Source organism: Neofelis nebulosa, chromosome 2, assembly GCF_028018385.1.
Source record: "Neofelis nebulosa isolate mNeoNeb1 chromosome 2, mNeoNeb1.pri, whole genome shotgun sequence".
NCBI lineage: Eukaryota > Metazoa > Chordata > Mammalia > Carnivora > Felidae > Neofelis > Neofelis nebulosa.
In genome coordinates, this window is record NC_080783.1 from 150,240,432 (window position 1) to 150,256,276 (window position 15,845).

Here is a 15,845-nt window from a genome sequence, read left to right on the forward strand (position 1 = left end):
AGCTTAGTAGGATATATAAAATGCAAAGTAGAATCGATCAGAATACGGATAAAGGAAGAAAATAAGAATAATTGCCATCGGGAAGAGCCAGGAATGCAGTTTATGATACACATGATCTAGACACTGTTACAGATGGGCTACAAATTCCACTATAAGCTTCCTACTGCCAGCAGTAAGAGGTGGACCTTGTAGGTGCTTCAGTCTGAGGACACAAAGATGCAGGCAAATCAGTTAATGAGAACTGATAGTGTTCTTACTACTAAGCTCAGAATTTCCTCTTGGGGCCCCATGTGACCAGAGTGTGATGATGTAAATACCATCATCTATCACTTTTCTGTAGTAGGTGCAACTCACTGAGTTCAGTATTACAGTAGGTAAACTCTCTTGATTTGGGTGTACATTTTAGTATTTCTGGAAGAGTAGTAGACTGTGTGTTCTTCAGGCAGTCCTCCCTGATTGTTTTTAATAAATTGTGCCAATGAGCACATGATTTTATTATGAAAAAGTAGCAGAGATACAGCAAAACAAAGCCAAGATTTTCCTGAGCAAAAATTTTGGGTTTACTCAGGCACATGGACCAAAAAACAAGAACAAAAAACAAAAGTAGGCCTTCACAGCTCCCTAGTTCTGTTCCATTATTAACAGGGCTGACATAAATACCATCTCAAAAAACTGTGAGGTCCTATGGGGCGCCTGGGTGGCTTGGTCAGTTAAGCGTCTGACTTTGGCTCAGGTCATGATCTCATGGTCCGTGAGTTCGAGCCCCGCATCGGGCTATGTGCTGACAGCTCAGAGCCTGGAGCCTATTTCAGATTCTGTGTCTCCCTCTCTCTCTGCTCCTCCCCTGTTCGTGCTCTGTCTCTCTCTGTCTCAAAAATAAATAAACGTTAAAAAAAAATTTTTAAAAAAACAACTGTGAGGTCCTATATCTACACTCCTTATGACCAAAATAAAATCTCAACAAAACATGTATTAAACATGTCTTGAACTTGGGTGATACTGTTTCCTTGCATTGACTTCAAGATGAACTATTTGAAAAGTGCACCCCCAGGCAACTAACAGATTTAATTTCTCCCAAATTATTACTTGTAAGACATACAAACAATGGAATAACTTTGGTTTTAGGATATTTGATTTACAAATATTTGAGTCGGGTTTTTTTTGTTTTTTTATTTTTTTTTTTTCTGTTTTGGTAATTATAGGTTATAAGCTTGTCTTATCAGGCCATTCCTAGTGAGAGGTAAAATAAACCAAATCAGGAAGCTTGGCTTTCTGCTGTCTATAGCACAAGAACAAGAATCTATTTCATCTAAATAGCATCCTCTCTTTCCTAAGTAAAAAGTTGCACGTGGAGTACGAAATGCAGGAACTCTTTATTTCTTTTCCTCGTGTTTCCTGAAAGGAACCCATTGCACTGAACCATTCTGGTCCTCTGATCCTTGTCAGCAAGTTGCTAATCCTGTTGTTGGTCAGCCACATTTTTTAGTGGATTTGGAGGTCACTTTACTCAAAGTAGGAAGCAGATTCTACCTTTCTCTCTTTGCTCAGCAAAGCATGCCCCTGTGTTTCCTCTTTCCTTGTGGAATGTCTTGGGACAGGTGGGTGAGGTGAATATTGGTGCATTGGGTTTTAAAATGACATTGGCCCAGCTCATGGATCAGGTTGTTCACAGTTCTGATTGGAAAGCAGGAGACCTTGCCAGTTCTACAGTTAGATTCTTACCAGGGGACCCCGTATAAAGTTCATATCTGATCCCCATTTCCCTTTGTTTCTTCCTAATTAGCCATAGTGTGGAGAAGAGGATGGGGTAGTAATTGATACCCCTAACCACTTGCAAATAAGGCAAGGACACTGAGGTAGGATTAGGCTTGGCCAGACCTAGAAAAGTATGTGACAGTATATTCTTTTCTGTCCTTTGACTTCAGATGTAAAGTTGGCCAGAGTTTCTTTTCTCTATGGTAAGTAATAAAGATATTTCTTGGGGGTTTTGTTGTTGTTGTTGTTGTTGTTGTTGTTGTTGTTGTTGTTGTTGTTGGAAGTTAGAAGGTCTAGAAATGTCAAGTTCGGTTACACATTCTTTTGCCATTACTGCTGAATTATATTAGCATAACTGTAATAGAAATTTTAGGTATTTTACTCCTGGTGATCCTGCTACCTGAAATATCCTCCTTAGGCCCTCCCACTTTCATTTTCCTTTTGTTTTGTTTTTTTTTTTTAATTTTTTTTTAACATTTATTTATTTTTGAGACCGAGAGAGACAGAGCATGAACGGGGGAGGGTCAGAGAGAGAGGGAGACACAGAATCTGAAACAGGCTCCAGGCTCTGAGCAGTCAGCACAGAGCCCGACGCGGGGCTCGAACTCACATACCGTGAGATCGTGACCTGAGCCGAAGTCGGACGCTTAACCGACCAAGCCACCCAGGCGCCCCTTCATTTTCCTTTTGGAGGGCTAATTCCAACTTTAGCTAGAATGTGAGTTCTCTGAGGTCAAAGAGTTCATCTTAATCATTCTTGTATCCTGTCATTCGGTTCATTCATCCCTTATGTATATATTCATTTAAAACAAACAAACAAACAAAAAACAACTAACTTGTTGGCATCTCCAGTGTGGTAGGCTTGCACCAGGTCCCACAGTGATGTAGCCACCAACATGAGAGCAGAGATGCTGCCCTCACAGTTTCTGGTAAAGCCCCTCATGACAAAAGGATTTCAACTGAGTAACTAAAACATTGAGCACAGGGCCTCATGGCATCGGTCACTCAGCACACATCTGTTCAGTAGATGAATCCATCAGTAGTGATGGAAGTGGCACATAGTCAGTGTCCTGAGTTTTTTGTACGGATCTTATGGATTCCGAGACTAGAATTTAACACAGAGTGAGTAATTAATATTCAGTAAATAACATTTACTGTGGGTAGGGCACCATGCTAAGTGCTTTATATATACCATTTTCTTCGTCACAAAAACCCTGTCAGGTACAAACAACTTTTAATGTCCATTTTACAAATGAGGAAACTGAGGGTCAGAATATAAGTAACTTGCCCAGTCAACTAGCAACTATGAGAGCAAGGATTCGAATGGAGTTGTTCAATTCCAAAGCTAGTGAACCTAAGCATTTTGCTGTACAACTTCCCAGGGGTTATCTGTTTCTATTCCTTTTAGTGAAACTTGGACCAGTGGGACCTTAACAAAGAAGCCATCTATCAGTAAGGAGACCAAATATTCCACATTAAAAGCAGATAAAAATAGCTTCATCAGGAGCACAGTGAAGGTCATGCTTTTTTTCTTTTTTGTCATTTTTTCAGAGAGCCATTGATGGTCTTAGAGTGGTAGTATATACCAGGACTTTCCTGAATGCTACATCCAGTTAAGCTAAAGAGGAGTTGCCTATGGATTCTTATAATGAAATTTCTATGAATTTTAATATAAAATGTAATCTTATAGTTTACTAAGGGATCTAATGATTCTGGACAACACATTTAGAAATGGAATAAGGGAGGGGGGAAGTGAGACAAACTAAATATATCGTTCCCTCCCACTGTGCCTCCAACTTTACTTCTTAGGGGAAACAGTAAAGATAGGTTAAAATTATGTAATTACTTTTCATTCAAACCATGCAGATTATTTCCATAGTCTCATAGTTTATGACATTTACTGTCTATATAATTTGTATTTACAGAGCTAGTGTTCAAGAAGCAGTTTGGGGTTTTTTTTCTTAACAATAGTAGCCACAGTAACAATACCTAAAATTGTTTGCTGTGTGCCAGGCTTTGTGCTGAAGCTTTTACATGCATTATTTCACTTTATCATCCCTGCAACCCTAGGAGACAGTTATAATCTCCACTTTAAAAACAAGGACCCAAAAGTTGGACAGGTAGAGTAATAGCTCAAGGTCAAGGAACCAAGATTTGGAGAGGTTGAGGATTGTCTCAGGGTAACCGACCTAATAAGTGCCTGATTCCAGTGTCCATGGACTCAGTTACTCTACTGGCCCACCCTCTTGAGAGGTTAGCCTGACTGCTGGCTAAACTGCCATCAGGTAAAGCCTTGCAGTCCATACATAGGAGTTTCCCAGGGCAAAGTGATCTGGAGAAGAGAATGACACATTTTCCAACTTGATAATACTCTTGTAAAGTGGTTTTTAAAATGAGATAGTCCTCCTAAAAGCAAATTATTAAGAACACCCATCATTGAAATTATATTTAATACCTATTTACTACTTATTTTCTTCTAAGAGGATCCTGGTTTCCTTCTCCAGGCCTGAATTTTATGTTTTTTCCCAAGCCATTCTGAATTTTTGTTTGCTTCAGGTTAGAAAAGCTCCCTGGGTATAGCTGTGGTTCGATGTTTTCAGCTGCTTTGCTCTGGGCTGATGGTTTTGACTCCTTCAGTAAAGGTACGCTCGCCTACCATGGCTCTCTTATATAGGAGCTCAAATAGATATTGCAGAGGAGAAGAATCACAGCAGTTATGAATTGTGTTTCTGGGTCTCTGTAAATTTTAATATAATGGTTACATTTTCTTATTAATCATTTTGCTACAGGTTCATCTCCTAAACACACTCCAGAAACACACTGCTGCATAGTTTCAAATGGCCTTCTTAATTAGCTTCCAAGCTCTATTAGAGTTAATAGCTATATCAAAGCATAGCACTTAAAAATTTTTTTTTAAGTTTATTTATTCTGAGAGAGAGAGAGAGAGTGAGAGAGAAAGCACACACAAGCAGGGGAGGGGCAGAGGGAAGGAGAGACAGAATCCCAAGCAGGCTCCAGGCCATCAGTACAGAGCCCAAAGTAGGTCTCAAACTCATGAACCGTGAGTTCATGACCTGAGCTGAGATCAAGAGTTGGCCACTTAGCCAACTGTGCCATCCAGGTGCCTTCCAGAGCATAGCATTTTAAATAACATTTAAATAAATCCTAAAGGAGTTTTATCACACTTAGTAGTCTGTTCCCTTTCATGCCATTGTCACCAAAATCATCAAGAATCATTATACTTGTTCTTACAGAAGTATTTTCTAGACCATCCATTTATTTGTTAAAGGGGAGGATGTTGGTCCTCACTGTTTTAATGAGAAAACACAATCACTTGAGTTAGGAGAAATTACAGAATGTTGTCACATAGGTTGTCAGGTAAGTAAAGTTACAATGTTTTAGTGTCTGGGCTTGAGCCTTTTACTTCTAGCCAGTAAAGCCTCCAGGAATTTCTCTTTTGCTGTAAACAGTTAGAAAACTGGACCAATTATGTGAAACACTAGTTTTCAAACAATGTACAAGAAGAAGTATAGGACTGTGATCCTTAAAGGGATAGAAACAAATGAAGTGAGATCTCCAGTTGCCCCAGGTCACTGTCTGGAGTCAGTTTCCAGAGAGAGGGGGAACAGAACAGAGCCCAAGGATCTTGCTGAGTTCACAGGACAAAGATCAGAGTATGGGGAGATCAAGATGGTAGAATTTTCAGGACGAAGTACTGGGGGTGAGGGAGCTTCATGAAGAGAGCATTCTAGACATCTGCAGAATTGTTCCTTCAGTCTTGGGCTGCAAATTTATTAGTCTATGCATACTTAAGAGCAACTGCTAACACTGGCGAGAGAAACACTAGAAAATAGACCAAAAAATTCCTGGAACTCACAATACATGGGAATAGTTCATAGTCATATCAGCCAGCATAGAGAGATCTCAAAACATGTATATGAATGAGAGAGACAGACAGACAAAGGAGAGAGTCAGTAGTGCAAAGGGATCTTATGATCAGGATTGGAATAAATGGCCAGAGAAGTCAACATGGACAATGTAACCAGTGACCAGTGGGAATATGACCATTTCAGCTATGACAGTGCCAGTGATCAAGAATCTAGGACCATGGTGACATGATTGTATATCCTGGAATATTCCAGCACAAGACTCTCTATAAATGCTCAGTGTGAATGTTGCCTAGAAAGAAAGGTGGCACGGTGCCCTAGTGGCTCAGTCAGTTAAGCGTCCGACTCTTGATCTCGGCTCAGGTCATGATTTCATAGTTTGTAAGCTTGATCCCCACATCCGACTCTGTGCTGGCATTGCAGAGCCTTCTTGGGATATTCTCTCTCTCTCTCTCTCTCTCTCTCTCTCACTCACTCACTCCCCTTCTCTCTCTTCCCCTCCCATGCTCTTTTTCTCTCCCAAATAAATAAACTTTAAAAAAAGAAAAAAGAGGGGCGCCTGGGTGGCGCAGTCGGTTAAGCGTCCGACTTCAGCCAGGTCACGATCTCGCGGTCCGTGAGTTCGAGCCCCGCGTCAGGCTCTGGGCTGATGGCTCGGAGCCTGGAGCCTGTTTCCGATTCTGTGTCTCCCTCTCTCTCTGCCCCTCCCCCGTTCATGCTCTGTCTCTCTCTGTCCCAAAAATAAATAAAAAATGTTAAAAAAAAAAAAATTAAAAAAAAAAAAAAAAAAAAAAAAAAAAAAAAAAAAAAGAAAAAAGAAAAAGGTAGAGAAGAAAAGGAAAGACCTAAATTTAACTTAGTTTGAATTTTAAATGATTAAGAAGTTACTGGATTTGACTACATGTATCTGAATTGTTTTCTGTCTCTAGAAAATGTGTTCAATTATAGGAAAATAAAATCATTTATATATAACAATTTGTAGTTTTTAAAATTGTCTACTGGCATATTATTTAATGTCATGGGACCTGATTGATCATCTCTGAAATAGGGAAAATAATATAAACCTCATACAACTGAATAAGATTTCAAAGGATAATTTATGGTGGCGGGTGGGGGGGGACATTTATACATTTAGAAGAAAATTTCCAGTGTGAATGTTAGGTAAGCTTAGGTTTTCTTGGGTTATTTTGTGGGTTTTTAAAATTTTTTTTTAATGTTTATTTTTGAGAGAGAGAAAGAGAGGCAGACTACAAGGGGGAGGGGCAGAGAGAGAGAGGGAGAGACAGAATTAGAAGTAGACTCCAGGCTCTGAGCTGTCAGCACAGAGCCCAACTTGGGGCTCAAAGTCACAAACTGTGAGATCAGGACCTGAGCTGAAGACGAATGCTTAACCGACTGAGCCACCCAGGCGCCCCAGGTTATTTTGTTTTTTATGTGAGCTCTACACCCAGCACAGGGCCCAGATTCATGACCCCCAGATTAAGAAAGAGTCTCATGCTCCATGAACCAGCCAGGTGCCCCAGGCTTAGGTTTTTAAACCAATGTGATTTCTGTTATTTTAGGAGGCTTGCTCTGGCTACCATGAATATGATAACTTGAAGAAAGGAAGGCCATTAGGAGGAGACCAGTTAGGAGGCTTTGTTCAGACAACAGGGAATGAGGCCATAGTTAGGAAATTGCCGTGTTTTGGGTTCAAGAGCCTTTCCAATGGTACAAATGTGAAGAAGGGTAAGGAATTAGGGAGGAGTCAGAGATGACTCCAAGGTTACAGGCTTGATGACTAGGAGGACAAGGATGATATTAACTGCGTTCAAAAGTAAGGATGTCAGCAGGTTTGAGAAAAAGATGAGTTCAGTTTAAAGCACACTGAACACTGAGTACAAAGATGCCCTCCAGAAAAAGAAGTCAACAGTATTGTAATGGTTAAGAGTGAGGGTGTGGTGTGGCTCTGGAGGCAGACTCTTGGAAAAGTTACTTAAGCTTTCAGTGCCTCAGTTTCCTTTTGTGGAGAACAGTGGTGAAAATAGTGCATACTTCATGGATTTGTTAGAAAGCTTGAATATAAAGTCATCCAGGAGGAATACTTAGAAAGGCACCATCTTTGAATGTAGCTACTTTGGCCACTGTTGGTGGGAGGATGGTACAAAGGGCATGAAGAAAGGGCACTTCCCACTGCTGTGGATGACAAGAGATACAGCTCTGAACATTTAACTAGCTGGTGACTTTGAACAAGGGATTCAGCCAGACCTCAGTTCATGTGTGAAAATGAGGGATTAGGTAATTCTCTATAAGGCCTCTTAGAGCTCTTACCATTGTGTGATTGTGTTGAGGCTGAAAGTAAAATTTGTCACAGATAAACCATAATGGAAATAATTTATTCACAGATAATGGAGCAGTCAATGGTGTTCATCACATTTTTGAGTACCTGTGTGTCCGTAAGTCATATTTTTGCATTTAAAGCACATTAGAAATTTAAACATGGTAAAGGTAAAAGCTTTTTGAAATTTGCCTCTGGAGATTTTTTTTTTTTTTAATTTAGAATTTCAACTGTGCATTGTTCTAGTGGCTTTTCTATTTACCTGTCACTGTAAATTTTCTGCAGAGTTTCTGGTAAATGTATGGAGTCTTCTCCTGTTATGCTTGGCTTAGTGATGTCACAAAATAGCTGTCTGGACGCTTACTTCATCTGCAAGAATAGGGTTTTTCATTTGCCAGGATTTTCACTTGTTAAAAAGAGTCTCAGTCTCCATAGACAGGGTATTAGTTTGCTGTTTTTAGATAAGCCTTCTAGAACAGAATGCAATCCTCTTCCCATTAGGTTACTAGAAATTTTTATTAATAGAAACATGCTAAGCACATAAACAAAGTTAAGATTTGCATGTGGCATACACAGGGGAAAGTTTATGAAGGAGGAGCTATAAAGAAAAGATACCAAAGAACTCCCTCTTAATAGCTTATACCTCCCCTATCATTTTACCTTTTAACAGGGGAGGTTTTCTTCACCCTTATTTTCTTTAACCCTTTCTGGTTTTCAAAATCTGATACCCACCCATATGTATTGAACAAAATCATTTTTCACTTATGTCCTTTTTAAATTACAATATGCAGAATATGGCTGAAATAATAGGATGAAGTCCAGTTAAGTCACCTGTAAAAATCAGCCTAAATTACTTTATTATCTCATATTCATGCTGAAAACTTTCTTCATATGACACGTGTTTAGTATTCACTTTAGATACATTTTCAAAATGTTCAGCTATCAGAATAAGAAATCAAATACAAAAACTGTATCACAGTTTATACTACATATTTTCCAGTTTTTCATGTGAGTAGGCTTCAAATATTAATAAGAGGAAGAGAGGTTGTTAACTTATTTGGGAAGCCAAATATTCAATTCTCAGATTACTCAAAGGTCTTATTGTACATGGGTGTGTATGTATCATGTATGTATGTTGGCGAGGAGGAAGTTATGTTTTGCTTTGGGAAAGAACCGTTTAGGGAAAATCTGGCAGACACTGTAAATAGCTGTGATTTAAAATTTTTTCTTATCAGTTGAAAAATACCTGGGCCACTAACTGTGCATTGTTTGGAAACTTGTAAAAATGTGCCCACCTGGATAATGTCACAGAGGGCTATGGTCCCCACTCCTGTCTTCTGATGCCAAGCCACATGTATTCTGTAATCTTGGTTTTGTCAGATGACAGATGCTTCCTCCTTTCATGCCACAAAAAGTGAAATTCCAGCTAATATGAAAACTTTATAAATGAAATCTGGTAATTGTACTTGAGTCTAAGAAGACAATTTAAATTTATATGTATATATAATTAATTATATATTAATTATTTTCAAACTGTTTAAGTAGAAACTATTTTACATTAGTAGTCTTAACATTGACTTTTTGTCTTAAAAAATTTTTACTGAGTCAGGAATCTTGTTATAGTGTAAACATGGGCCTTGGGTCCTAAGTTCTGCTTTTGCCCCTATGACTGAGAAAAGTTAATTAAACCTAGTGGAACTTGGTCCCTTGATCTGTATGACTGCTAAGACCTCTTCTGATTTTAATAGTCCATGATTCTATAGGTTATATGATGTGCTAGTTTCTTTCTACTTAATTCTCCAGTTCAGAAATTTATCACACATATATCTGCATCTAGCTTTGACATCTATTAGGTGATCTATTAGGTGATCAATAAATATTTATTAAAGTAATGGTATGTGTATTTTGCTGTTTCCGATGGGTTGTGAAATTACTGTAATTTCATAGCTTTTTATATCGGGCTGTTACTCATCTTTATTTTTGCTGAATGATATTATTGCTGCTTTAACATTTACTTACTCTCTACCATAGTTTTGTGCATGATGTAGAGTTGTTTTTATGTGTTTCAGAGAGGAAGCTGGAGGAAAAACTCTTTCACTACACCTAATCTTAGTCACCCTAAAAAGATAGATACAAATGCTATCATAATCGTAAAATAATCCAGAAAGTAAAGTTTACCTTTATTCAGCTTGACTTTACTAGTGAGGAAAACAAAAAACAAAACAAAACAAAAACATTCTGTTACTGGCCAGTTGCCCTATGGAAAGAAATTGGAGATACCCATCCTTTCTTCTAAGGCTCTTAGATGGATATACTGAATAGAAAAAAAATACTACAGGATATAAATTGTTTCCTGTTTAATATAAGAATTTTTAAATTAAAACATTTGTTCCCTTAACTTTGATTTTTTTTTTTTCATCATGGACTTTCAATCAGTCTTTAAATGAGGGATAAACTATTTAACTCAGTCATCAGATAGTACACATAGTGTATTAGTTCTTTAAAAATGCCTAGTTCTATGGGATATATATTCAGCTTCATATATTTTCAGTATTTAACACTAACACCACAGTGGCTTAATATCCCATTTGTAATGCAGAGAGTTAATGAGTTATGCTAGTAAAAAGCAAACTTTAAAGCATTTAATACATTTCATATTATTATTTGTTCTGAGAGACTAATTCAAGATTTATAGGGTTCAATTTTGAACCTCAGAATAAATAAAGAGAAGGGAAGCCAAAACTTCCCTGGTGTTGAGGAAAAACCCTTGCTTTCTAACTTCCTATGAATGGCAGTATTGTTCCCTACAGTATAGGGGAGCCGGGACCTTGCCATTCCATACTAAGGCTTGTTTTTATTTTTAAGGAATGTCGGAAAATTGTGGAAATGAATGTTTTTTCTTTTTCTTCTTTCCTTAATACCTCATGGATCCTGACCTTTTCCTTTAAACTGGTTTAGTATGTGTTTCCTTTAAAACTGGTCACTGACCCAAAAATAAGTTTTTCTTTTTCCATGATCTTCTCTAAAGAATTCTGTTAATAGCACACTAAACTGGATTACAAACTTACTGAATAAGTGCTTTGAATTCTGGGCAACCTTGGAATAAAGGGCACAGAAAGAGTAATACTGCATAAAACAAAATTGAGCAAGTTAGTATAAAGGAAAGGAATGCAACTGTATGGTTGATGTGATCAACATCTTCTAGTAGGTTTATTAGCAATTTAATGGAATATAGTTATTCAAGCATAATAATAGCCTCAGTTGAAATGTCTGCTCTGCTCTTTTTCCCATACACTTTGGAATGAGTCGAATGTGACAGTTGAGCTTTCAACAAGCTTCATGAATTTTAAATCCTTTTGAGTCATAAAATAGGTTACATGGCATGTAGTCAGTGTGGACAAGGAGTTGGCAGCCTCGCTGGGTGTTATGGGATATCAGGTGTCTTCAACATACTGAGGACCTGGGTTCACTAGGTGCATTCAGAGGTCTGCTCTGCATATCCACAAAGAACAGAGGACCTCTTTCTGTCCAACATTTAATAATTAATTATTTTGCAATTGTAAGGTTACTTTCCCAGCAATTGGTTCAAGACTTAAACTTCATGTCATCACAGAAGAAAATCTTTACTACTGTCTCAGAACAAATTATTTTGGGGCAGCTAAATATTTCTATGTTTGTTTCCTTCTCCTGTCTGATTCATGTATATTTAAAGAAGAAAACCTCTGTGAATTGTGACATGGATTGGTACCCTCAAATTTTAACACATATCCTAATTGGTCCTAAAGTTATTCTCAATTTCTGTTACCAGTGTAAAAATCTGATTCTTTGCTTAGGGATAAAAGTATTGAAATAATCTGAAATTCAATACAGGGAGCTTTACTATTTGTATCTGGAGCTACCTTACAACAAAAGTCTGTTTTCCGAAGATAATTTTTCAGGAAGTCCATTTTAAAGCAATGTCAACTTGAGGTGTGAATTCATTTTTAAACTACCTTATAACAGTGCTCCATATTTTATTTAAATGTGGCATGTGGGTTCTTCTAGTGTAATTTTATAATAGCATGAGGAAAAAAACAATTTCCTTAACAATTTCCGATAGGAAATTTTGGAAGTTTATGTGACAGATTAGTAGTGGTATCTATACATGGTGTTGGGATTACAAGAATTTTTAATGGTTTTATTTTTACTGATCTGTAATTTCTAATTTTTTCTGCATAGAATGTGTGGGATGGGATGTACTACCTTTTTCATCTTGAGTCTAGGGAGAGTGGGTTTTACAGAGACCACTCAGAGTTGATAGATATTCCCTGCATTTGGGAAATGCCCTGGGCACTGGTCTAGGAGATCTGAAGAGCAAGAAACTCAGTGACTAACGGCTTAGATACGGAGCCAAGAAATTGCTGCTTTGTTGGGCACAGATACACTGCCAGAGTTTGTGGAAGTGTTTTCATGGACTAGAAATGTAGGAGCTAAAGCTAGGCTGGGGCTGTTTCAAGTCCAGTCCAAAGGTATAGATAGCTTGGTATACCAAGCAAGGTAGCCCCACAGTGAGAGCCTGAATGGAGCAAACCACCAGTGAACTAGGGGTTGGTAACTCAGGCAAAAAAGACTTCTGAAATGTGGCTACAAGTGGTCTGCTCTTCCTTACCCAGAGTCACATTAGTACTTGAATGTTTAGAATAGTAGAAAGCATGCATTGACAAGCCATGTCCTCTATGCATAGATCTGCCTTGGCATCTGCCTCGGGAGTGATTACTACAGTTGTAGATAGGTAGACAGAGTTTTAGGCATTCAGCTTTTCCACCAGTGACAACAATCATTATCCACTGACCAAGCAGGGCCCTAAATCATTTTTGCATATTTCCTTTTAGCCTTTGTTAACAATCATAAAAAAAAATGTTGCAATCTAGTTTTTTGCATAGTCTTCTAACTGCTAAATTTATCCATGTTCTTATTCTTAGAAATATCTCTTCGTTTCTCCCTGGGTATTTATAAGGATATGCTTCATTCAGTTCATTGCACAAATTCTAAATGACATTAGTCACTAAAGAGATAGTATGTGAAATTATGCTCTTAAGATCTGAAAGAGTTAATCTACTTTTCAGAGTTCCTGAGGTACTATCTGAGAGAAGCTGAAGCAACAAGAAAATCTGGCTAACTATATAATGTCAACAAGAAATACTTAAGGAGTATATTTGCATAAAGTAAAATACATTTAGCTTTGTGTTTAGCATAAACATTACTGTGTTCACTTGGTATTTACTTCAAGATCTGAGTGTCAACTTATGTGATACTAAATTTAGTTCAGATACATTCGAAAACTTTACAAACTATACCCACTATTAAACAAAGTGGTTTTTGCCAACAGATTGTGTGCTTTGTTAGACTATAAGCTTTGTACATTTTATAATAAGCACATTCCTGTTGTGAAATGGAATGCGTCTGATCCATAATAAATCTAGTTGAGAGACAATGGAACTTAGCCAGCTCAGCCCTGGTTCAAGGAAAAAGACAATAAATAGGGGTAATGACATTTATGAGAATCTAATTTCATCATGCACTGCCTCATAAGAAGAGAATCTAGATGGCATTAAGGTTATTGTACTTTGAGAATTACTCAAAACCAGATACAAAGTGCCTTCCACCTTATAGAAGGGACTAGTAGCTATTCCTCAGATAAATGTTTTATTTAAAAGTTAGTTAATACTCAGTGATAATTGGAAACATAAATAAACTTTTTCTTAAAAAAAAGAAAATCATAAGGATAAGAATTTTACCATATTTTTCCCTAAAACAATTTGGGAAAGGCAAAACTCACCAGCTAGACAATAATTAGTTTTCCTTGGTAAAACGTTGACTGGAATGTTTCTATTAGGAAAATATTATCAAACTGTTCCAGTCTCAGTCCAGCCAAGGATGCCCAGATTTGATAACAGAGAAGAAAAATTATTCACTATTTTTGTTACCACTATGTTAAAATTTGGACAGCTGTCAAAAACAAGAACAATTTCTTGAAACTAGCCATTTTGTACAACTATGGTTGGAAATAAGCCTTTACTTAATATTCATAAACATACAAATATTCAGCTGGTGGTTTTTCAGTAACACATTTTAAATAAGCTCTAGGAGAAGCAAATGTTTGAACATATGACAAAGGGTGAATATTTACAAAATCACTTGCCATGCTCCAGCCAGGAATCAGAAGGCAGCTTCTCAGAATGAATTACTATGTCCTCTACTAACAATGACTGGAGCCTGTCACAGCCATTGCTAATGAAGGCTTCAATCAAAACACATAAAATAGTCTAGGCTAGGAAGAAAAAAGAAAAGCAGTATTCCAAAAAAAATCATCCCAGCATTCCAAAAACCATCCTGAATATTGTGTTCACACACTGGGCAATGTGGTACAGTTAAAAAAGCACCAGCTTTGTACCAGTTGTGAAGAAAATTAGTTTCAATTGGTAAAAAATTAGTAAGTACAATACTTTTAAAAGATATTCAGCCTTATTCATTTTTAGCACATACAACAGTCATTTAGAATATACTAATGGTTTCTAAATTATATCAAACCAGATACAAATCACTTGAATAATTGAATAAGAGTATTTTAATTAGCACAGCAAGCATCCATTTAGTCCTATAGTTGCTTTGGTATGAATTATTTTGGACTAATTGATCTAAAATGTGTTTGAAAGTTGTTCTTCCTATAGCCTTGCTAACTCTATTTGCTTAATGAACTTCACCCTGTCGCCTGTTCAAAGTGATCACAATTCCAAAATTGATGGTTTCTGAAAGAATGAAATCTTATACCACTGTTGTTTTATAGCTTCCACAAAATTGAATCTAACAAAAAACATACCGATGTTTAACAAGTATAGCACTTGAAGCCTTAACATACATTACATCCAGAAAGTTCATTTCAATCCACATGTGTTCCAGACCCTTTATCCTGGTGGTATCTGTGCAGTCATAATGTATGTGCATTAAATAGTCTTTTCCTGCCAAGGGGGGATTATTCCTTCCATTGCTGCAAACAGCCACCATATTGTGCAACAGCAATGGCTCAAAAATATCTCCAAGAATCTGTTTCTTGGAATACAGTTGTTAAGAGGAATTGTCAAGGCCAGATTTCTCACATCACTTCCTGCAGAACATAGTTTGAGATAGTTCTAATTTCCTTTGGTTTAAATACTGTTTTTATGTCTTACTTCCAGTTTGACTACCCTCCCAGAAGTCTAGATTAATATAGTCAAATGTGTTGATCTCTCCATATCTAGAATATCTAGAAGATATTTCAGAATCAACTTAGCTAAAACAAAACTCATATTTACTCCCTAGATTTGTTCCTTTCCTCTGACTTTACTGTATCAGAAATTAGTACCGTCATCCACCCAATTGCTCAAGACAAAAATCTAAATAATTTTTTATTTTTTTTTGCTTCACTCCCATATCTAATCTATCAGCAAGTCCTGTCACCTCTCCTTCAAAACACATTCCATTTTGTCTCCACTATCATCACCTTGTCCAAGCCACCATTATATTTTGCTTAGACTACTACAAATGCCTCTCAGCTAAATTCTCTGCTTCCATTCTTGCCTTCCAATACATTTTCCACAAAGCAGCTAGCCAGAATTATCTTTGTAAATTAGATTATGCCACTCTCCTCCTTCAAATTTCCAGTGGCTTCTAATAACACTTAAAATTCTAACCCTTTATGCTAGTTTACTAAGTTCGGTATGGTCTGTTCCCTGCCTACATCCCCAGTGTTATCTACCACCTTGCTGTATTAGTTTTCTAGAGTTGCCATAACAAAGTACCACCTGGTGGCTTAAATAATAGAAATTTATTTTCTCACAATTCTGGAGCCTAGAAATCTGAGATCAAGG

General features: G+C 37.3%; 1 protein-coding gene across 10 annotated transcripts in view; it reads left to right on the top strand.

Annotated features, from left to right (window-relative positions):
* The window catches only part of DDAH1 (dimethylarginine dimethylaminohydrolase 1), a 173,147-nt gene that overhangs the window by 99,242 nt on the left and 58,060 nt on the right, over positions 1-15,845 (top strand). For 2 of the 10 annotated variants that reach the window (XM_058716749.1, XM_058716751.1), the window contains exon 2: positions 8,027-8,077. The exons of the other annotated variants lie outside the window; for them this stretch is intronic. In XM_058716749.1, the coding sequence (XP_058572732.1) occupies positions 8,027-8,077 (51 nt within the window). The remainder of the gene's footprint in view (positions 1-8,026; positions 8,078-15,845) is intronic. 10 annotated transcript variants of the gene reach the window in all.